This window comes from Stenella coeruleoalba (genome assembly GCF_951394435.1).
Source record: "Stenella coeruleoalba genome assembly, chromosome: 3".
NCBI lineage: Eukaryota > Metazoa > Chordata > Mammalia > Artiodactyla > Delphinidae > Stenella > Stenella coeruleoalba.
Genome location: NC_137148.1, coordinates 35,936,079 through 35,960,201, shown reverse-complemented (window position 1 = coordinate 35,960,201; position 24,123 = coordinate 35,936,079). Strand labels below are relative to the sequence as shown.

At 38.9% G+C, this 24,123-nt stretch overlaps 3 protein-coding genes across 5 annotated transcripts in view; 2 read left to right on the top strand and 1 right to left on the bottom strand.

The window, feature by feature from the left end:
* LOC307184353 (uncharacterized protein C5orf34 homolog) overlaps positions 1-4,220 on the top strand; it is a gene marked incomplete at its 3' end in the record, with an annotated part of 31,097 nt that extends 26,877 nt beyond the window's left edge. For both annotated transcript variants that reach the window (XM_079917842.1, XM_079917841.1), the window contains one exon: positions 4,027-4,220. In XM_079917842.1, coding sequence (XP_079773968.1) covers positions 4,027-4,220 — 194 coding nt within the window. The remainder of the gene's footprint in view (positions 1-4,026) is intronic.
* A 1,958-nt stretch (positions 4,221-6,178) lies between these two features.
* Positions 6,179-24,123, top strand: part of TMEM267 (transmembrane protein 267) — a 31,624-nt gene continuing 13,679 nt past the window's right edge. Inside the window, exons 1-2 of one of the 2 annotated variants that reach the window (XM_079916993.1) lie at positions 6,179-6,316; positions 18,325-18,712. In XM_079916993.1, coding sequence (XP_079773119.1) covers positions 18,401-18,712 — 312 coding nt within the window. In that variant the 5' untranslated portion in view covers positions 6,179-6,316; positions 18,325-18,400. Of the gene's footprint in view, positions 6,317-6,663; positions 6,703-18,324; positions 18,713-24,123 lie in introns of those variants that run through there. The other variant, XM_079916994.1, reaches the window with a different exon arrangement.
* LOC307184647 (kinetochore protein Spc25-like) lies at positions 13,392-14,930 on the bottom strand. The gene has a single exon (XM_079918275.1). The coding sequence runs from the start codon at positions 14,590-14,592 to the stop codon at positions 14,002-14,004; it is 591 nt and encodes a 196-aa protein (XP_079774401.1). The 5' UTR covers positions 14,593-14,930; the 3' UTR covers positions 13,392-14,001.

The following is a 24,123-nucleotide window of genomic DNA, read 5'->3' as shown; positions in this document are numbered from 1 at the left end:
GTGGCCTCTCCCGTTGCGGAGCACAGGCTCCAGACACGCAGGCTCAGCGGCCATGGCTCATGGGCCCAGCCGCTCCGCGGCATGTGGGATCTTCCCGGACCGGGGCATGAACCCGTGTCCCCTGCATCGGCAGGTGGACTCTCAACCACTGCTCCACCAGGGAAGCCCCGACTGTTTTCATTTCTTTTGGATATATACCCAGAAGTAAGATTGCTGGATCATATGGTAGTTCTATTTGTAAATTTTTGAGGAAACTTCCATACTGTTTTCCACAGTGGCTGTACTAATTTATATTTCTACGAAGGTACACAAGGGTTCTCTTTTCTCCATATCCTTACCAACACTTGTTATGTCTTATCTTTTTGATGATAGCCATTCTAACAGGTGTGAGGTGATATCTCATTGGTTTTGATTTGCATTTCCCATGATGATTAGTGATGTTGAGCACCTTTTCATGTACCTGTTGGCCATCTGTATGTCTTTGGAAAAGTACCTATTCAGTTCCTCTGCTCATTTTTTAACTGTTTTTTTTTTTTTTTTTTTTTTTGCTATTGAGTTGTATGAGTTGTTTGAATATCTTGGATATTAACCTCTTATCAGAAATATAATTTGCAATATTTTCTTCCATTCCATAGGTTGCCTTTTCATTTTGTTGAAGGTGTCCTTTGCTGTGCAAAAGCTGTTTAGTTTGACAAGTACTGCTTGTTTATTTTTGCTTTTGTTTTCTTTGCTTTTGGTGTCAAAAAGTCATTGCCAAGACTGATGTCAAGGAGTTTATTACACCCTATGTTTTCTTCTAGGGGTTTTATGGTCTCAGGTCTTACATTCAAGTCTTTAATCCATTTTGAGTTGATTTTTGTGTATGGTGTAAGGTAGAGGTCCAGTTTTCCCAACATCGTTTATTAAAGAGTCTATCCTTTCTCCATTGTATATTTTTGACTGTTTGTTGTAAATTAATTGACCATTACAGACATACGTGACTTTATTTCTGGACTTTTTATTCTGTTCCATTGATCTATATTTCTGGTTTTTGCCAATGTCATACTGTTTTGATTACCATAGTTTGAAATCAGAAAACTTCCAGCGTTGTTCTTCTTTCTCAAGTTTGCTTTGGCTATTTGAGGTATTTTTTGGTTCCATACAAATTTCAGTACTGTTTGTTCTATTTCTGTGAAAAATGCCATTAGAATTTTGTATTGTTCAATACATTGAATATTGTATTGAATCTGTAGATTGCTTTGCGTAGTATGGACATTTTAACAATATTAATTCTTCCAATTCATGAGTACAGAATATCTTTCCATTTATTTGTGTCTTATTCTGTTTCATCTAATGTTTTATAGTTTTCAATGTACAGATCTTTCACCTTTTTGCTTAAATTTATTCCTAGGTATTTTATTCTTTTTGATGTAATTGTAAATGGAATTGTTTTCCTACTTTCTTTTTCTGATAATTCATTATTTATTTTTAGAAATTTTATTTATTTATTTATTTATTTTTGGCTGTATTGGGTCTTCATTGCTGTGCGCAGGCTTTCTCTAGTTGCGTCAAGCGGGGGCTGCTCTTTGTTGTGGTGTGCGGGCTTCTCACTGCAGTGGCTTCTCTTGTTGCAGAGCATGGGCTCTAGGCACGCAGGCTTCAGTAGTTGTGGCACGTGCACTCAGTAGTTGTGGTTCATGGGCTCTAGAGCTCAGGCTCAGTAGTTGTGGTACACGGGCTTAGTTGCTCCACGGCATGTGAGATCTTCCCGAACCAGGGCTCAAACCCATGTACCCTGCATTGGCAGGCAGATTCTTAACCACTGCGCCACCAGGGAAGCCCAGGTAATTCATTATTAATGTATAGAAATGCAGCTTATTTTTTTATATTGATTTTGTATCCTGCAACTTTACTAAATTTATTAGTTCTACCAGGTTTTTGGTGGAGACTTTAGCAGAGTCTATATATAATATCATATCATCTGCAAATAGAGACAGCTTTACTTCTTCCCTTCTGATTTGTATGCCTTTTATTTCTTCTTCTTCTTCTTTTTTTTTTTTTTTGGTCTAATTGCTCTGGCTGGGACTTCCAGTACTATATTGAATAAAAGGGGTTGAGAGTGAGCATTACTGTCTTATTTCTTATTTTAGAAGAAAAGCTTTCAGCTTTTCACTGTTGAATATGATATTAGTTGTAGGCTAATCATATATAGCCTTTATTATGTTCAGGTATGTTCCCTCTATACCCAGTTTGTTGAGTGTTTTTCTGCATCTATTGACATATGATTTCTATCCTTCATTTTGTTAATGTGGTATACCACATTAATTTTCATATGTTTAACCATCCTTGTATCCCTAGAATAAATCCCACTTGATCATGGTGTATGACCATTTTAATATATTGTTGAATTTGGTTTGTTAATGTTTTGTTGAGGACTTTTGCATCTATGTTCATCAGAGATACTGGCCTGTAATTTTCTTTTCTTGTGTCTTTATCTGGTTCTGGTTGTCAGGGTAACCGTGGCCTCGTAAAATTAGTTTTGAGGTATATTCTCTCCTCTTCCATTTTTTGGAAGAGTTTGAGAAGGATTGGTATTAATTCTTGTTTAAATATTTAGTAGAATTCACCAGTGAAACCATTTGTGTTGGGAGGTATTTGATTACTGATTCAATTTCCTTACTAGTAATCAGCCTGGATTCAGTATGTTTCTAGGAATCTATCCATTTCTTTTAGGTTGTCCAATATCTTGGCCTATAATTGTTCATAGTAGTCTCTCATGATCCTTTGTATTATGTGGTATTGGTTGTGATTTCTCTTCTTTCATTTCTAATTTTATTTGTTTGAGTTTTCTTTTTTCTTGTTAAGTCTAGCTTTAGCTAGACTATTTGTCTATTTTGTCTTTGCAAAAAAAAACCCAGCTCTTTGTTTCACTGACATTTTCTTTTGTGTATAAGCTCCTTCCAGGGAGATAGCAGCAACCTTGAGTAGGCCAGAGAAAGAATGTGGAGATATCATCTGGCAGCCTCCTGAGTCTCCAGGGAGGATCACATTCAGCCCCTAGGCACGTGCTAAATTAGAAGCTTTTAAAACATGCAAATAGGCATACCTCAGGCAGCAGCTTTTAAAGTATGCAAATAGCCCTCTTTGAGGGAAAGACTGGGAGATGGGTGTTTCTGTCTGCTCAGAACTAGAAGTTTTAGGGGCCTGTCCCACACTTAGGAGTCTTAAAAGTTGGAGCATTAGATCTTGGGGCAAACTGTTTACTCCTCAGGAAGAAGCTGGGAATTGTGAGTTCCCCCCTATTGTGCTAAGGGTGGGGTTTATATTGAAAGTGTGTCTCAACTTTTCTTACCCGTTTAATTGTGGATATATTCTTATTCACTCAGTGTATAGGAGTCACTCGGGTAGTTCCTGGATTTCTGACAGCGAGAATTTCTCCATGTGTAGCTGTAGATTCAGTGTCACATTTGTGGGAGGAGGTGAGTTCAGGAACCTCCTACATCACCAACTTGGACTGGACTCTTACTTCTTTTTCTTATTAAACCTTTTGTTCTGTACATTCCTATCCCAATCATCTAAATTTCTTTTATCCTGTTATTTTTCCATAATCCTATTCAAATAATAAAGTAGCTCTGCAACAGAGGACAGATTCTTTTCACTCTAGATGTTTTAAGTTAAAAATACCCTACACAGATTGTTTGTATTCCTCTCACCCCTACTTTGGTTCCCTTTTATTCCCATATCACTTCTTCATTTAAAGAAATGTTACTGAGGTTTTAATTCTTTTATTTCCTCCCTGTCACCAAACTTCCATCCAAATACAGACATACATACTCTCTTTTCCTTTCCCCCTCTTATAGTCTTAACTAGTTTCTTCATCTATAAGGGATAGACTTGATAAATTCTGAAGTCCCAACTCTATTGTGAATCCAAGAGATCTTCCTCCCAATGGAGAAATAATATTTTAATATGAAGGCTAGGCTTTCTGAATTAAAAACAATTATAATGAAAAATATGGGGAAAAAGCTCCTTAACTAAGCAACTTAGTATTATTGGAGAACAGTGGTGTCCTAAGCCAGATTTCTAACAAGAAAAATGAACAGTCTTTGGATCATTGTAAACCAAAATCTTCAGAAGACTTGCTAAAAGAAGTTAATGAAAAGAGTGTATCAGTGGCATTGAAAAAAACCTCTGAAATCCTTCAGGATATTGACTGTCTTCTATCAAACTCTAAAAGGTGAAATATGGAATTATTACAATATATTATTAAACCTTGAGGATGTTATTTCAAGTGACTGGTAGAAAATTACTAGAAAGCCAAGAAATTATATATATGATTTCTGTACAATGATTTTATGAGAAATGACATTTAACTTTGGAAGTATTTTACCTAACTTGTAAATTTTAAAATATATATTTTATTAATAAAGAACTATTTTAAAAATTTGAACAATTTCTTATCTCAGATTTGAGAAAAAATTTTATAAAACTGTAGTTGTTGCTGTTTTGTCTTGTGGAGCATTCACTATTAATCAAGTTTCTTTCATTTTACTTATGCAGAATTGTGTACATTGATCATTTGCTATTTAGTCTCTCTACTCCAAGTATTTTTCAGTAGAACCATGAAAAGAGAATTAGATCTTAAAAAAACAAAACGAAAAACCTTAATGTGGGCAATATTGCTTCAAGCTAAGAATCGAGCACTTTAGCTAAGACTAAATTTTATCTGGACTATCTCATGTACCAGATATTTTCATTTGTTTTGAACATCTCCAAAGATTTATGCTACAAAGTGTATGAAACCAAAAGAGGAATGAGCTCACCAAAAGTGCTATGTATTACACCTGTCTCTTGGGAAAGAACAAAACCATACATCTAGAAAGACTTCAAGATTATACCAGACATAATCAGAAATGTTCAAATTAACTTATGATTTCTTGAAAAGACCAGTCTCTTCACATAAAAGAGAAGAAGCAACAGAGGAAACAACGAGAAAAATAGCAAAGCAAGCAGAGTGTAGTAGGTTAGGAGAGGTAATGTAAGCAATTTGAATGGGCACAATGCTCTCTTTAGCTCACAGTGGGCTCCCTGCCACCTTCAGGTCTCAGCACAAATATCCCTGCCTCAGAGGGGCCTCCCCCAGTTACTATTACATCACCATGTTTACTTCCTTTAGAACACACATTTCAGTCATTCAACTTACTTCTTTGTGGTCTGTATCCTCCACTAGAACTTGAGCTCCATAAAGTTATTTTATAGTCTTATTACCAAGCATAGTGCCTGGCATATTGAGAGCGCTCAGTATGTATTGTGTAATGAACAGTCCCTTTGGGCAGCAGACTGCCCACAGAGAAAATAACTAAGTTCTGTTTTGGTTGCAGGAAACCACCTATGTTGTCCCTAAATAACTCTAGAAAGCCTAGACTATAAGAAATGCACCCATGCTGCCATAAGGGTAATGCCAAACTGTTACTGCATTCAGACAGAAAATATTTGTTCTTAACATGACTAAAAGCACCCAATATTGTGGTTAATGTGTTCAGTAATATTTTTAATAAGCTTTTAAGCTGTGCAGGTAAAACATGTATAATTTCCTCCCTCAGTTGAGTCTTTCCCGTTGGCTAAGAACCAAGAGTGTGACAAGCAATGAAAAGTTCTGTAACAGAAACTCAGCCACACTTTAAGGTTCCGTGAAAGACCTAGAAGTTTGCTCGAGATAGAAGATTCGGACTCTCTATGGTCTCCTTCAACTATGTACTTAATATAATCCCATTGCCGCCCCTGCATTACATCCAACACTTGTTTTGAGAAACCAGGTAGGAAGGAGAAAGAAATTTTCCTCATTGAGCCCCCGCTTTTCGCCCAGTGCTTACTAGAGCCACATGTCAAGCTCCATGTCTCCTTGGTGCTCACAGAGCAGCCACCACTCCGAGGCAGGGAGTCGGGATGGGAACTGGCCACAGACCCACTAAACAAGCTGCACCTTGTCCGTCCAGTTAATCAGAGTCAAGCCACCCTTTATGTTGTCTCTTTTTCCGACTCTTGGGCATTCAGTAGTCATGATTAAGCGTTCTAGCCTTCTCACTGCTGTCCACAAGAAAAAGCTGCCCCCAACGTATACCGCACAGCGCCAAAGAGTAATTATCAAGAGCTCCCCAAGGGGGCGGTGGAGCGCCACAGAGGAGCGTAAGGTCCGCAGAGTCGCCCGGTCTTGCGGAGTGAAAAACTCTCTCCTACGCCCACCCTAAAGGATCCCATGCAGGAAGTCGGAAACATCTCTACATCTCCGGGACAGCCGGCGGCACCTCTGGGCAGAAGCCCGCGCGTCCCATATTCGGTGAGGTTAATTCGCGTCCCCGGCTTCCCACCGCCGCGTGGGTGCGCTGTGGACGGCGCCGGCTAAGCCGAGAATGAATCCTCAGGGTCGAGAGAGGGGAACCAACAAGGCACTTTTCACTCCCCACCCGTCGTCCCAAATGTGTCCTTTTGGGGAGCACGACGGTAGGGGAACTCGAGGTACCCAACCCCTCGTCTTAAGAGCCCTCAAGCCGCGTTCCTGACCGCTTAGAGTGGAACCAGTATCCCGGCGTCCTCTCGGCCTGCGTCGCGGGCTAGAGCCGCTCAGGCCCGCGGCCGGCGTCTCTATGGTACCGACGGAAGCGGGTGTAGAGGGGCGGAGCCGCCGTTCGCGCGGCTGGCTTGTTTCAGCTGGGGGAGCAGATGGTGGGTGCGGCTGATTCTCAGCGAGGGACCGGGTCGGGGGGTGACTGTATGGACGCCGCGAAACTGCGTCCTGAGGTGGCAGGCCGGAGGCGGGGACCACCTGAACCTGAAGTCTAGAAGAACCAGGTTCCCGATGGGGAAGGCGTGGAGGGGCGGCAGTCGCGTGGGACCCGAGAGCAGGCGGGGTGTGCTCGACAGACACTGGCCGGTGTCTCCGGGATCTGCGCGATCCCTGCACGGCCCTCCTGCTTCGTCGCGCCTTATAGATCCCATGGGCGTCAAGCCCTCGCCTAGGCTTCGCGCCCCTGGCGTTTCCCTGGCTCTGGGCGGGTTGCCGGCGATCTTGCCAGAGTTGCCCATTGCCACCTTACCAGCCACGAAGGCCCTTAAGGCGCCCAGGCTCCCGGGAGGGGTGATTGTGGAGATTGTAACTTGTTCCCTTCCCTGCAGACGCCAGGGCTTTCCACCTATTTTCTTAATCGACATTTTAAAAATTATTGAATCATGCCAACCTTAGGAAAGAATGACTTTGGGAATTTGCTAAGACTTGTTGAAATTCAGAATCGTATGTATTTATAATGGTCATAGGAAAGAAACATTTTACATGCAGGTTACGAAGAATATCCGTGAAAGTGAGCAAGATTTGTGTTTCCTTTCTTTGCAAATTAGCTGAATTAGATTTGGCATCTGCTTTGAGTACTATAGCATTAAAGAAAGTAAATATATATTAAGTTTCACAGCAACTACAGTTCATTGAAGAGGACTTATTTGTAAAGCATAATAAAGGCAGTTTTCGGATTCTAGACGGTGCTTTTTCCTCAGGTTTTTGTAAATATTTGTGATGGGGTTTGGGGTGGGGGAGAAGGGGTGAAGCAGAAAAGGACATTTCTGTTGGGAATTTGCTACCTCTTATTTTTTTGGTAGGAATAACGTCAGAGATTATTAACAAACAATGCACAACAGTGTGTAAAGTAACTGGCTAAGTGTGTGTTTGTCGAGTTAAGGAAAGGGAGGATTACTGCTAAGTATACTTTGAAGACCCCATAGTTGATGGCATAGTACTCTTATAGGAATGGTGCGTGGCAGAGTTTGGCCATTGCCGAAAATGGCTCCCGCAAGTCATAGACATTTATGATCTGGGTAACTGGCTGTTATGGCAGAAATCATTCCAAATAATATCTTCAGTTCACAGGCTGAGGATTGCTAACCTGCTTACCCCCTGTATTAGTATAATGAAATATTAAACACCTTGAGCACATTAACTTCATGCATGACAAGTTTAAGAAACTTACAATTACTGCTCTTAATGAACTTACCCAACAAAAGTGAATATGTAAAATAAAGGTATTTTACAGTTTAAGAGGTTCTGGAGTCCATTCTATTTATGCGGGAGGAGCAGGAAGTGGAAAAAGGAAGCAGAGAGAAGAAAAATGGGACACTTAGGTGTTCTAGTCAGAGACAATAAATAAGAGGAAGTACAACTATTAAATTACTGTCTCATACTCAGAATCTACTCTAAATATCTGCACCAGTAGTTGGAGTGGAATAGATGTCGGAACTGTGTTTCTGGGACCATAATTATACCTTTCTTGAAAAGAGAAATTACTGTTTTAGCTATCCATGCTGCATAACAAATTACTGTACCCCAAAACTTAGAGGCTTAAAACAGTAAACAGTTATTATCTCACTGTACTTTTGGGCCAGAACTTTTGGAAGAGGCTTAGCTGGATGGTTCTGCTCAGGGTCTCATGAAGTTGTAGTCCAGATGTTGGCAGTGCTGCAGGCATCTGTAGGCTTGATTAGGGCTGAAAGGATCTGCTTCTGAGTTCGCCCAGGTGAGCTTTTTGTTCCTTTCTCATCAAGCAAGCTGTTTAAACTTTCCATTTAAAATGCATTTTGTGCTGCCCCATTATGTGTATCTGTTCCTATTCATAAACTACTACAGTATATAGACATTTGGAAAACAGTAAGTTTTTCTTTTTCACGTCGCTTTAAATTTGGATCATCATTTAAATACTTTAAGTGATCTTTTCATGTTTCACTTTGCTCATGACACTTAATTAGCTACTCGATCCTTTTTTGTATCTGAACTCATCGAGTAAAACATTAGGTGAGTACATTTAAATATATTTAGTGATGACAAAAATTGTTTAGTGAGTAAAAGAAGATGGATGTAATGAAATGGCTTTATAGAGACATCATGCAATTTGCAATTAGGTGTATAATGACCTTTTGTCTGCTTTCTAGGATGACACTTGACAATATGCAATTAAATGCATACAGAAGCATAGTTTGAGCGGCAGAAGAGCTTTTCTGTTAGGCCTCTGTGTATACTGTGCCCAGCCTACGTTCTCCTCACAACTCATCCATCTGACTGGCCTTCTTTCTTCTTAGGGCTAATTTACAGGCCACGGCTTACCGAAGGAGGGGGATATTGCTCTGTGGCTATACCTCTCTGGCTTGGTCATTAATTCAAGCTTTCTGTGTCCCAGTTCCCATCCAGCTAAGGGGATAATGATATTATCTTTGGTTCAAAGGAATATTTTATAAATTTTAAAATTATATGCACTGAGCCTTTAAACACATTGACTTCTTTATCCATTCAGGTGTCAGATGTTTACTTTGCAAAGCAGAGACCTGATTCATGATGTGTGGAACTATAAATCCTAAGGTATATGGAAAGGATTCATGACCTTGGAGGTTTCTTTTGCATTTTGGTCATATCTCTTGGTTGAAAGTATCTTGAAATCATTATTTCCTAATCCTGGAAGAATCTGTAGACTATAACTCAATCTTAGTGCTTTAGAGAACAATTTTCATTTTTCCAAATGACTAAGAATTTGAGGATGGTTTTAGATTCCATTGTCATTAACAAAATAGTTGTTCTCTGCAAAGCAAGTATTCTTCACACTAATAAAAAAACTTAAAGGAACCTGCATAAGTTTATTTCATCTGGAGATACAGAAATCTTTCATACAGGCTTTTCATGTACCAACTAATACATAAATGTAAATACATTATTTTTATATTATACTATAAATTTGACGTGAGATTTGCATACAATTTTATTAATGTTTATTAATGTTATATATTCTAATATTTTATTAATATTTATAATGTTATAAATATGTTTCTACATTTTTAAAAATTATACTTTAAGAAACTGAGCTTAGCATCATGGTCTGAGTTATTAATTACTTCTAACTTTTCAAAGGAGCTTTATTGGTTTTGTTTTCATGATAGTAACATTAAAAATTTTTATGAAATCAAAGAAAAGGGAAAAAAAGTAATGATCACATGTAAGCCCACTAGTGAGAGATAAGCCAAATGAACAGCCTTCCAGATTTTTTATGCATATGTACATATTTTTAACAAAAATGTAATATTTTACATATTATTTTTAGGCTACCTTTTAAATTTTAGTATCTATTGAGCATTTCCTATGTCAACAAATATGGGAATAAGTATTTTTTTAATGACTGCATAATTGTATGGAATTTATTTCACTAGCCCTGTATTTTGGACACATAGTTTCTAATTTTTCCTTATTATAAACAATGCTGTGCTGAACATCCATGTGTAACTCTTTGTATTTATCTAATTCGTTTCTTAGGATAATTTCCTAGAATTGGAAATCCTGAGTCAAGTGTTTGCTCATTTATTAATCATTTTTGATACATATTGTCAAATTGTCTGCTAGAAGAGTTATACCAATTTATACAACTGCTAATACTGAGTGATTGTTTCCCCACCACAAACAAATCATTAGCAATCTTTCGTCGATCTTATGTTGAAATCTCATTGTTTTAAATTCAATTGATTACCAATAAAGTTGAAATCTTTTAATAGTTTTCTTTGACCGTTTGTATTTATTCCTTTTCCAAATTGCCTTTTCATAGACATTGCCATGTTATTATTGGGATACGTATTTTTTCTTGTTAGTTTTAAAAGCCCTTAGTAAAGTAGAGCTTCTAATCTTTCTCCATCATAAATGTTCAAAATTTCCTCCATTTATTAGTCTTTAATTTTGACATGCAGAAGTCTACATTTTTATATAGTTATGTCTATCAGTATTTTTTTTTTTTTTTTTTTTGCGGTATGCAGGCCTCTCACTGTTGTGGCCTCTTCCGTTGCGGAGCACAGGCTCCGGACGCGCAGGCCCAGCGGCCATGGTTCACGGGCCCAGCCGCTCCGCGGCATGTGGGATCTTCCCGGACCGGGGCATGAACACGTGTGCCCTGCATCGGCAGGCGGATTCTCGACCACTGCGCCACCAGGGGAGCCCCCAACTCCAAGTTTTGAGAGCAAAGAAACAAATATGCCAAGAATCTTTTATGACAGCAGCAGATAGGGCAGTACTAGCAGCAATGCCAATGATAATATGTGGTTATGGGTCAGGCAGTGTAAGCTGGGCTCGGGGGCAGAGAGGTCTTCACCACAGGTGTCTGGTGTCATTTTCACTGAGGTGCTTGAGGCAGAGTTTGAAGCCTGGTTCTTGAAACCTGGCAAGTCTGTGATTTCCCAATATCCTTTTAATGGTTTTTGCTTTTACTTAGAGTCCTTTCTCTTCCGTGCACTTAAGAACCCTAACTGACACAGGATCTGAGTGAAATAATTGTTCCTTACCAATTTGGAATTCTACATACATTTCCGCCTTCCCCAAACACACACTTGACCTGTCTCAGACTTTGCATTTACCTTTCAGTATTCATATTACTCTGCTTTTGCAAGTTTATTGGCATTAACTCTTTCGAATGCCAATCTGAAAATGTTTTGTGAAGTTGCTAAAAGAAAATCCCTTTTATGATTTTGATGAGTTACATTAAATTTATAGATTAATTTGAGGAGGATAATACCATCCATGTTGTCTTCTTCCTCAGCAAAATGGTCTGGCTCTTGTATCAGTAAAGTTCCATCAAAGGAACAGAACTACTTTGCGTGCTAAGGAATAAGAAGTTTAGACCTGCTGTAATCCTGGGGCTCGGAGGGCAGGCGCTGCAGGCCGTTGCCTCTGAGTCTGTTTTTGAACCTGAAGCTGCAGCAAGTCGGGAGGGGAAGGTAGATGTGGATGAGAACAAGGACAGAATGGAACCTGCACTGGCCTCTCACCAAATCCAGTTTTGATGCTGTGGGTGACCTGCAGGAGAGGCTGGCACTCTTGACCTTGGGGCTGCACATGCAGGCCCAGGATTTGGAGAAGCTGAAGGAAGATATGGTGAAGGCTGAAGGAGCTGCAGGCCTAGCTGCTTGCTCATGCCAGCAAGGTGAGCTGACAGATCAGCAGCAAGACGTGCGAGCTCCATGGTGCGTCCAGCACCAACCTTTAGAGTTAAAAATGTGGCTGCTTCACTTCTGCCTTCCAAGTCCCATGTACAGTGTCTCCTGTAGCCAGCACTACAAAGAACTATAAAAGGAAGGGGATTCTCGGAAATGTCCTTCCAACTTAGATGCGTTAACATAGCACAAGCTCTAAATAGCACAGAGCTCTAAATAGCTGATTGATAAAGTACAGTTTTGACATTTTCTTCACATGCATTACCTGTTTAGTTTATTCCTTGATATTTGAATTTTTATTGCTGTTGTGAACGTTCATTTTCCTGTATTTTCCCCTTATGATTATTGCTGGTATATTAATAATTTATCTTGAATTAGCCGCCTTTTGCAACTTAAATTCTAACAATTTTCAATTTATTCTCTTGGATAGGCAGTCATTTCACTTACAAACTAATGTAATTGTTTTCTTCCTGATATGGTAATGATACATTTCTCTCTCCCTCCCTCTATCCCTTCCTTGCCTCATTACATTGATTAAAACTGCCAGAACAATATTATAATAGCTGTACTGTTTTGACTTTAAAGGTAATGTTTCTTGGTTTTCATTCATTTTGGTTTCTTATAACCTAGCAGTTCTTAATGTTTAGTGAACATAAGAATTACCTGGTATTCGCACTTGCTAAAAATGGAGATTTCCAGGAACACATGCTACATTTTACTAAATGCCATTTAATCATTTAATAGGCAATACCTGGTGGATAACAGATACAGTGTATGATGATTTTTATTTAATTCATTCAATAATCTCTTGTTGAGCATCCACTGTGTGCTAAAAGATAGTGGTGAACAGATAGACAAAGTCTGCTCTCTGAGCTTTTGTCTTCTTTCCTGAAATGTTTACAGAGCATAAACACTTGAAAAGTAAGCAAGTCTTTTGGCTCTAACAGAATTATTTGCACCACCATTTAAGCTTAGTTTCTTTGAGCTAATTAGGTCACTATTTTTCTTTTAAGCAGTTTAAAAGTGATGAATTATATATTGCATTGTGGTCAGAGAATTTGGCCTGAACATTTCCACTTTTTAGATTTTGTTGAAGTTTTTCTTGTGGATGAGTAAATGTGTAATTAAATTTTATAAATGAGCCACAGACATTTGGAAATAATGTGTATTCTATGTAATATACACAGTTTTAGACCTGTATATGAAATAAAATTTGTAATTAAATTATTCAGACTATCTATATCTTTTTTTTTTGCTACTTGACCTCATTCATGTAAGCACGATTTGACATGTAAGCATCTTCTTATCTAACTTTACTATGACTTGAATATTTTATCCCTTTTAGTCCCACTAAGTCTTTTGCCATAAATTGTGTTTGATGGTAGTATTACCACAGCTGCTTAATTTTGTTTGTGTTTTCTAGGTATGTATTTTCTCATCTCTTTATTTTCTATATTGCTAAGACTTTTTGTTTGAGATGTTTTCTTATGAACAGTAACGTGGGAGATGTTTACTTCTATTCCAATCTGTCTCCTTATAGAGAAATTTAATACATTCACATATATTATAGTATTTGTGTTTGATATGTTTGTTTCCTTTTTTATTTTTTTGGTGGGTGGGGGTGGGAGTAAAATTTTCTTCTTCATTTTTTTTTCTGTTTTGCTATATTGAGCAAGTTTTCTGTATTCCTCTCTTTTTCCCCTAGAAATTTAGAAGTGCTGCTCCTTATTTTTTCCCCAGAAATCATATATAAAAGTGTTATAATTTCTAAGGTAAAAATCTTAAAATTTGCAGTTGTCATGTAGGGGTCATAATTTAGTTGTTTAGAACCCTATTGTCATAGTCCTGTTCTCCCAGAGCTCTGTAATTTTTGTCCCACAATATTTGGTGTTAATGTTAATCACATTCTCTTTCTTTTGCAGATAACCATTGTTGTTGATGATGATGTTTTTTTGGACGTGGAAACTCTTAAGGATTTTCTCTATATTTTTATTTTTTTAACGGTTTTTATATACTATTTATACATTAATTATAAACAATAGCAGTAAAAGCTTTCCGAACATTGGCAAGAAAAGCCGAAAAATTGTTGGTCTTCCTTACATTTTCTTGAAATTCTGCTAGGCACTCAAAATGAGGAGCACTATCTGACACCTCATAGTCCCTTGCTTCATTTAGGCTCAGGGAAAACATAAATACGCTCTCAGCATGCTTAGGGTCAATATTAGTGAATATAAACTGCAACTTATCACCATAAATTTTTCGAATTTCTAGTCCAAGTTGACCTGTATACAGGTCTACAGATTTCTGTAGCCTTTTCAACCTCTCTTCTTTAGCTTTGTTAGCAGTGGAAATAGTTTCCCTCTTCCTAGCATATTCTTCCTTAAGGTCCTGGATATCTGCAGTCAGTGCGTCCAGTTCCTGCTTTTTGTCTTTTACTTCAGCAATCAACTTCAACAAATTCTCTTTCTTTTCTTGAGTGAGCTTATTCTGCCTGCAGATCTGATTTTGATATTCCAGAAACATCTCAGCCATTCGTTCTTCTTCCTTTAAGTTCACAGCCAGCTTTTCTGCAAATGCTTTAATGGAATCCTTGTAGGTATCTCTTAGGCCCACCATCTGACAGGAGGTGTCACTGACAGTGCTTCTGAATTTATTCCAAAATTCATTTATGCTTTTATCGAATAGTGCCAGTTCGTCCTCTACCACTTTGTAAGACAATGTGATACCAGCCAACAGCAGGTCTCCAGAATTGGATCCCGCAGCCGCGCCAACTTTCCTATTTCAAAACTCTCTTTATTTTTTGAATTTGTTTTTTCTTTCAATGCCCACCTCTTTGTCCTTTTTTTCTCCCTCAAGCTTTGGGAAAATTCTTTGAAAGTATTTTTACTCACTAATTGTGTTTTTTGAAGCATACATTTTACTATGCATTGCTTCTATTGACTTTTATTTGGGCCATCAGGTTTTTTATCCCCATAATCTCTTTCTTGTTTTCAGATGCTCCTTTTACATGAAAGGCTGCTACTGTTACTGACAATAAAATGTTTTCTCTAACTTTTTAACATCTTTATTGGAGTATAATTGACATGTAATAAACTGTACATATTTAAAATGTGCGATTTGATGTGGGTATGAGACTATGAACCGTGAAACTGTTACCACAATCAAGATGATGAAACGTATCTGTCCCTCCAGTTTCCTCATGCTGCTTTTTTTTTTTTTTTTTTTGCGGTACGTGGGCCTCTCACCGCCGCGGCCTCTCCGGTTACGGAGTGCAGGCTCCGGACGCGCAGGCTCAGCGGCCATGGCTCACAGGCCCAGCCGCTCCGCGGCATGTGGGATCTTCCCGGATCGGGGCACGAACCCGTGTCCCCTGCATCGGCAGGCGGACTCTCAACCACTGCGCCACCAGGGAAGCCCTTATGCTCCTTTTGAATCCTTCCTGCCCCTCCGGTCTCCAGGCAACCACTGATCTGCTTTCTGTCACTTAGATTAGTTTGTATTTTCTAGAATTGTATATAAATGGAATCATACTATGTACTCTTTTAAAACAATATTTCTAAATGAAAATTTCAAACATAAAAGGAGTATAATGAACTAAAGTATATCCATTACCTAAATTTAACAATTATAACATTTTCACATACTTGCTTCAATTACTTACTTTTTAAAAATAGACCTTTTTTTTTTTATAGTAGTTTTAGGTTTACGGGAAAATGGAGCAGAGTAGAGAGTGTTCCCATATATTCCTTCTACCTCTGCACACATCTCTCCCTATTAACTTTTTGCATGAGTGTGGCACATTTGTTACAATTAATGAACCAATATTGATACATTATTATTGACTAAAGTCCATAGTTTACATTAGGGTTCATTCTTTGTGTTATACAGTTCTATGGGTTTTGACTATGTAATCTTTTTTTTTTTTTTTTTGGTCTGGTTTAGTGTTATTTTAAGGTTCATTCATGTTTTTGTATGATTCACGTTTTGGTTTCTTTTTATTTCTTTTTTTCCACATTTTGTTTATCCAGTTGGGTTGTTTCCAGCTTGGAGCTAATGTAAAGAAAGCTGCTATGAGCATTGATGTGCACGTCTTTGATGTGCAAGTCTTTGTGCAGATGTTTGCTCTCATTTCTCATAGGTAAATACCTAGGAATAGAATGACTGAGTCATATGGTAGGAGTATGTTCAACTTTTTCAGAAACTGGAAAGTTGTATCATTTTACATTTCCACCAGCAGTGTATGAGAGTTCTGGTTGCTCCACATCTTGTCAACATTTGGAATGGTCAGTCTTAAATTTTAGCAGTTCTAATAGTTATGTTTGGAATCTCATTGTGGTTTTAGTTTCTATTTCCCTAATCATGAATGATGTTGAACATATTTCATGTGCTTCTTGACCACCTGTATATCATCGTTGTAAAGTACCTTTTCAGATCTTTCACCCACCTTTGTATCAGTCTGTTTTTCTGTTATCATGCTTTGAGAATTCTTTGCTCTGTGTACAAATCCTTTATCAAATATGAGATATGCAAATATTTTCTCCCAGTCTGTGTCTTGTCTTTTCATTCTCTTAACATTGTCTTTCAAAGAGCAGAAGTTCTTAACTTTGATGAAATTCAGTATATCAATTTTTAAAACAGATGGCGCTTTTGATACTGACACTAAGAACTCTTTGTATAACCCAAGGACAAAAATATTCTCCTGTGTTTTCTTCCAGAAGTTTTACAGTTTTGTTTTACTTTTAGGTCTGTGATCCATTTTGAGTTAATTTTTGTATAGGGAGGAAGGTATGGATTGAGGTTCATTATTTTTGCATATGGCTATCCAATTGTTCCAGCACCATTTGTTGAAAGGAATATCTTTGCTCCATTGACTTTCCTTCGCATGTTTGTCAGATAATCAATTGACCATTATGTGTGGATCTATTTGTGATCCCACTCTCTATTCTGTTGCATTGATATATTTGTCCATCTTCATAACGATACCACATTCTTCATTACTGTAGCTTTATAATAGACTTGAAATCAGATGGTGTAAGTCCTTCAACTTAGTTCTTTTTTAAAGGTGTTTTCCTATTCTAGATCTTTTGCATTTCCCTATAAATTTTAGAATATATACAATGAGCTATGCATAGTTTTTATTACAGAATGGAGGTTGAATCATTCTCAGTAAATCATTTAGTTATTCTTTAAGTCTCAGAACTAAAACAAAACAATACAAAAACTTCAGGTATCACACACGTTGATAACTTTAACTAGATAAGTGATTTCAATATTCTATGCCAGGCAAGCACTCAGAATTATGATTGCCTTTTTATGTCAGTTAAGGTTCTTTGGTTAGAGGTAACAGAAAGGAAAAGGGGGCTTATTGGGAAAATCCTGAGGTAGCTCATGGAAGGTGAAAGGTGAGCTGCAGGAACCAGGGCAGCTCTGAGAACCTTAGAGATTGGACCTGAGTACTTGATGTCCTTATGATTCTTTTTTCCTAGGCTGTCCCATGTAGTGGAGTCCATGGTCTGTAAGAAGAAAAAGAACTTTCCCCATCATCTCCACTAGGGAAAATTCTGGAAGGGAGTCTGATTGGCCCAGCTGGGGTCACCTTCATAAGCAGAGTAATCACTACTATAAAATTATTACTAATTAGTAATTGCTTGTTAATCACTACTATTAATAAGGGATACAGGGAATTCTAATTGGTCAGCTCCAGAGTTTGGGTATTTTGATGAGCAGTTTTCCCAAGGGAAGTGGATGCTCTTATCAGAGAAAGTATGGAAAGCAGTTGCTGGGTACACAGACGCATTGGATCCCCACTACTGTGTAGTACACATTGCTGAAAGAAAGAACTATTTGATGACCTCAAAGTAGAAGATTAGTCAGTGGGCTTTCTTAAATTTCCCTTGATACATGCTACCATCTAAACTGTTGTTCCTACAAAGCTAATCTGTTCTCTTTGGGCCACATGGCATATTATATATAAATGTAAGAAATACCATTTCTTCTAATACGAAAGTTGCTAAGAGTATATCGTAAATGTTCTCATCACACTCACACAAAGGTAACCATGTAAAGTCATGAATGTGTTAACTAACCTTATTGTGGTAATCATTTCACAATACATATGTATATCAAATCATCATGTTGTGTAAGATAAACTTACACAGTGCTATGTACCAGTTATATCTCACTAAAGCTGGAAAAAATAAAATGAAATTACTGATAACAGTTAAAGAAAAAAAGAAATACCAGTTTTTACAACTTGGTTTTATACTTGTAAAATTATTCTCGATATTGTTTTGTTTATATATTATAATGGCAGCCCATAATCTTCATTTTCTCTGCTTTCTATTTTAGGGTGACTGGGAATGTAAACAAGAATAAGCTGTTTGTTTCCTGATGGCTTTTAGCATATACTGACATACCATTTGTGATGGCATCTGAGACTGAGAAGACCCATGCTTTACTCCAGTCTTGTAGCACTGAATCTCTTATTTCCAGCCTTGGTCTGGGCATTTTCTGCCTAGTAGCTGACAGACTTCTTCAGTTTTCCATAATTCAACGAAATGACTGGCTTCGTGCACTCTCAGATAATTCAGTACATTGCGTGATTGGCATGTGGTCATGGGCAATAGTCATTGGAATCAAGAAGAAGACTGACATTGGAGAAATCGTCTTAGCTGGATTTTTAGCCTCTGTTATTGATATAGACCACTTTTTTCTAGCTGGATCCCTATCTTTAAAGGTAAGAAACCTATATGTTTAATTTTTCTGGTCTTTCATTTTTTTTAACATCATTTTATTTATCTTCACAGCATCATTCTACTTAGAGCTAGAGAAGATTAGCCTTATTTTAAAACAGGAAAGCCCATTCTTCCAACTTTTTTGAGCACCAAGTACTTCCCTGAGGGCACAGACATGTTGCTGACCACATTATATGGCATCACAAAGTGCCGTGGAGGCACCCAGAGCAAGGGCTCACTAATTGTACCGAAGGAGTTCCATTCTGGCTTTACAGAGGATGTGTTTAGCCAAGTCTTTTTCTTTTTTTTTAATTTAAGTATAGTTAATTTACAATGTTGTGTTAATTTCTGCTGTACAGCAAAGTGGTTCAGTTACATGTATATATACATTCTTTTTTCTAATATTTTTTTCCATTATGGTTTATCATAGGATATTGAATAGAGTTCCCTGTGCTATAAATAGGATATTGTTGTTTATCCATTACCCAAGTCTTGAAGGAAAGATTAGCTAACTGCTTTAAAGTAATGGGGGTCATTCTCAAGGCCATCCTAGTCCTTTTTGTATCAAGGTTCTTTCTTTAGGACCACACTTAAAATTTTCCCCTATTTTTCATGTTTTACAGTTAATATGAAGCGTGCCTATGTGCTCCATAACAGCTGAATAGCTTTAAGATGATTCCTAGGCCTGGGGAATGACTATAATGGATTCATTCATTCCTCAAGTCCCTCTTGAGGCCAAGGTGTGCATTTCAGCAGGCTGATCAGGACACAGTCCCTGGTGGAGAAATTGAGGAATTTCATTGAGTCTTTAGGGGTATAGCTTACACAGTGACCTATTAGTATAGCTTATACAGTGACCTATTAGTATTTAAGCCTAAAATGGCAGTTCAGATAATATTTTCTAAGTGTCAACAGATTTACCTACTGTTTGTGTAGTTATGATCTATAAACACATCAGGAAAGAAATACAAACTTGTAGAGCAAGGACTTAGCTTTGTTCACCACTGGCTAGAACACTGTCTGGCTTACCCAGTAGGTGTTCAGTAAACATGTGTTGAATGAATAAGAAATGATCTTTTGTTCTTCCCAGTATGTGTCAAGTCCCGCACCAGGTACTTCTCAGAGGTTGTCTCACTTATTTAGAAATTTAATCAGTAAGGAATCAGTAATTCCTGATTAAAGACAAATTTTAACTTTTTTTTTTTTTTTTTTTTTGCTATAAGTAGAGGCAGCATAACATTGCTGTTTAAGATTGGAATCAGAAGACCAGAGTTTAAATCCTAGTATATGGTCTCAGCAGAGCACTTTTCTTCCTTAAGTCTCAATTTTGTCATCTCTAAAATGTGGATTGTAACGTTACTTCCCTCATAGGGTTGTTGTGAGGATTAAATGAGTATGTTAAGTGACACACCCTGGCAAATAGTTGGTAAAAAGTGTGATTTAGGAGAACTGCCAAGATGGTGGAGTAGAAAGATCCTGAGCTCACCTCCTCTCATGAGCACACCAAAATCACAACTATCTGCAGAACAACCATCAACGAAAAACACTGGAACTTACCAGAAAAGATCTTCTACAGCTAAAGACATACAGAAGGAACCACAACGAGGTGGGCAGGAGGGGCAGACTCATGATACAATCAAATCCCATACCCCCTGGGTGGGTGAACCACAAACTGGAGAATAGTTATACTGCAGAGGTTCTCCCACAGGAGTAAGAGTTCTGAACCCCATGGCAGGCTTCCTAGCCTGGAGGTCTGGCACCAGGAAGACGAGCCCCCAGAGCATTTGGCTTTGATGCCAGCAGGGTTTAATTGCAGGAGCCTCACAAGACTGGGGGAAAGAGACTTCACGCTTAAAGGGTGCACACAAAATCTCATGTGCACTGGGACCCAGAGCAAAAATGTTAATTTGATAGGAGCCTGGGCCAAACCTACTTGCTGGTCTTGGAGAGTCTCCTGGAGAGACGGGGCAGCTATGGCTCAACCTGGAGACATAGACATTGGTGGCAGAGATATTGGGAAATATTCAAATGTGTAAATACTGCTGCTGGGGGCTGCCATCTTAGCTCATTAGTGCCCAAACCTGGCCCCACCCAACAGCCTGTAGGCGCCAATGATGCCTCAGGCCAAACAACTAACTGGGTGGGGAATAACCCCACCCATTAGCAGAAAGTCTGCCTAAAGATTTCTGACCCAGACACACCGCTAGACATGGCCCTTCCCACCAGAGAGCCAAGACCCACCTCTAGCCACCAGTGGGCAGGCACCAGCCCTTCCCACCAGGAAGCCTATACTAGTCTCTAGACTAGCCTCACCCACCAGGGGGCACACGCCAGTAGCAGAAAAATACAGTCCTTCAGGCTGCAGACCAAGCCTGCCAACAGCAAGCCAGACCTGACCCTGAGACAAGCTGGGCCCTGCCCCTGCCCACTAGCATGCCAACGCAATCTTTGGGACACTCCACACACTATATCCAACTGTGTCAGGAACTGCCCCCCACCAGCCAGTGATTCGAAACACGCTTTGGGATCCCTGGGCCCTGCAGTCAGACCAGGAACGAGCTCTGCCTGCCAGTAGTCCAGCACTAACCCCAGGATCTAGCTTCACCTGCCAGTGGGTAGGCAATAGTCCCAGTGTCTTCAGGACCCTGACTCCGCTCAGCAGTAAGCCAACACTAGCCGCAGGGCCCCATGGAGTTCTGCAGCCAGCTGCCTCATGACCAGGCCCCACCATAGAGTTCTGCAGCCAGCTGCCTCATGACCAGGCCCCGCTAAACAGCAGCCAGCAGCATCCACACAAGACAGGGCCTGGCAACCAACTGGACTAAGAGCCAGCCAAGCCTGCCAGGCCACCCACATAGTCAGCCCAACACAAAAGAAGGACCCACACAGCCCTCTTAGGGGGACCCCTAGACCATATAGCTTGGGTGATGAGAGGGGAGTGCACTGCTGGGATGCATAGGATGTCTCCTACAAAAGGCTACTTCTCCAAAGTTGAGAAATGTAACTAACCTACCACATACACAAAAATGCAAATAGCAACCTATGGCAGAATGAAGCAGCAGAGGAATATGTTTCAGACGAAGGAACAAGATAAAAACCCAGAAGAACTAAGTGAAGTGGAGTAGGCTATCTACCTGAGAAAGTTCAGAGTAATGATTGTAAAGGTGATCAAAGAACTCAGGAGGAGAATGGATGCACAGAGTGAAAAGTTAGAAGTTTTTAACAAAGAGTTAGAAAATATAAAGAAAAACCAAACAGAAATGAAGAATACAATAACTGAAATGAAAAATGCACTAGAAGGGATCAATAGTAGACTAAATGATACAGAAGAATGGATCAGTGAGCTGAAAGACAGAATACTGGACATCACTGCTGCTGAACAGAAAAAAAGAATGAAAAGAAATAAGGACAGTTTAAGAGACCTCTGGGACAACATCAAATGCACTAATATTCACATTGTAGTGGTCCTGGAAGGGGACGAGAGAGACAAAGGGCCTGAGAAAATATTGAAGAGATAACAGCTGAAAACTTCCCTAACGTGGGAAAAGAAATAGTTACCCAAGTCCAGGAATTGCAGAGTCCGATGCAGGATTAACCCAAAGAGGAAGACACCAAGACACACTGTAATCAAAATGACAAAAATTAAAGATAAAGAGAGAATATTAAAAGTAGCAAGGGAAAAGCAACAAATAACATACATGGGAACTCCCGTAAGGCTATCAGCTGATTTTTCAGCAGAAAACTCTGCAGGCCAGAAGGGAGTGGCAGGATATATTTAAAGTGATGAAAGGGGAAAACCTACAACCAAGAACACTCCACCCAGCAAGGGTCTTGTTCAGATTTCAGGGAGAAAGCAAAAGCTTTATAGACAAGCAAAAGCTAAAAGAATTCAGCACCACCAACCCAGCTTTACAACAAATGTTAAAGGAAATTCTCTAGGCCAAAAAGGAAAGTCTGCAACTAGCAACAAGAAAATTATGAAAGGAAAAACTCATGGTAAAGGCAAACCTACAGTAAAGGTAGGAAATCATCCAAACACAAAGCTAGTAGGGAGGTTAAAAGACAAAAGTAGTAAAAATCATCTGTATCCACAATAAGCGGTTAAGAGATACACAGAACAATTAGATGTAAAATATGACATCAAAAGCAGTAATTGTGGGCTTCCCTGGTGGCGCAGTGGTTGAGAGTCCGCCTGCCGATGCAGGGGACACGGGTTCGTGCCCCGGTCTGGGAGGATCCCACATGCCGTGGAGCGGCTGGGCCCGTGAGCCATGGCCGCTGAGCCTGCGCGTCCGCAGCCTGTGCTCCGCAACGGGAGGGGCCACAACAGTGAGAGGCCCGCGTACCGCACAAAAAAAAAAAAAAAAAAAAAAAAAAACAGTAATTGTGAGGGCAGGAGAGTACAAATGCAGGGTATCTAAAATGCATTTGAAATTAAGAGATCAACAACTTAAAACAATCATATATATATACATATATATATATATATGGAGAGAGAGAGAGAGAGAGAGAGAGAGAGAGACTCTTACAAAAACCTCATGGTAATTGCAAACCAAAAATCTCTAATAGATATACACACAAAAAGAAAAAGGAATCCAGACATAACACCAAAGATAGTCATCAAATCACAAGAGAACGAAAGAAGAAAGGGGGGAAAACACATACAAAAACAAATCCAAAACAATTAACAAAATGAGAATAAGAACATACATATAGATAATTACCTGAAATGTAAATGGACTAAATGCTCCAAACAAAAGACATAGAGTGGCTGAATGGATATGAAAATAAGACCCATATATATTCTGCCTACAAGTGACTCACTTCAGATCCAGAGACACATACAGACTGAAAGCAAGAGTATAGAAAAGGGTATTCCATGCAAATAGAAATCAAAAGAAAACCAGAATAGCAATACTTGTATCAAACAAAATAGACATTAAAATAAAGACTGTTACCAGAGACGAAGAAGGACACTACACAATGATCAAGGGATGAATCCAAGAAGAAGATATAACAATTATAAATATATGCACCCAACTTAGAAGCACCTCAATATATAAGGCAAATATTAACAGCTACAAAAGGAGAAATCAACAATAACACAATAATAGTAGGGGACTTTAACACCCCACTTACATCAATGGACAAATCGTCCAGACAGAAATCAATAAGGAAACACAAGCCTTAAATAACACGTTAGACCAAATGAACTTAAATATAGAGAGCATTCCATCCGAAAGCAGCAGAATACACATTCTTTTCAAGTTGGAACATTCTCCAGGACAGATCACATGCTAGGCCACAAAACAAGCCTCGGTAAATTTAAGGAAACTGAAATCATATCAAGCATCTTTTCCAACCAAAACACTGTGAGACTAGAAATCAACTACAAGGGAAAAAACTGCAAGAA

Coding starts and splice junctions, on each gene's coding strand:
- LOC307184647 (XM_079918275.1), bottom strand. CDS start 14,592: ATGGTGGGCCTAAGAGATACCTACAAGGATTCCATTAAAGCATTTGCA.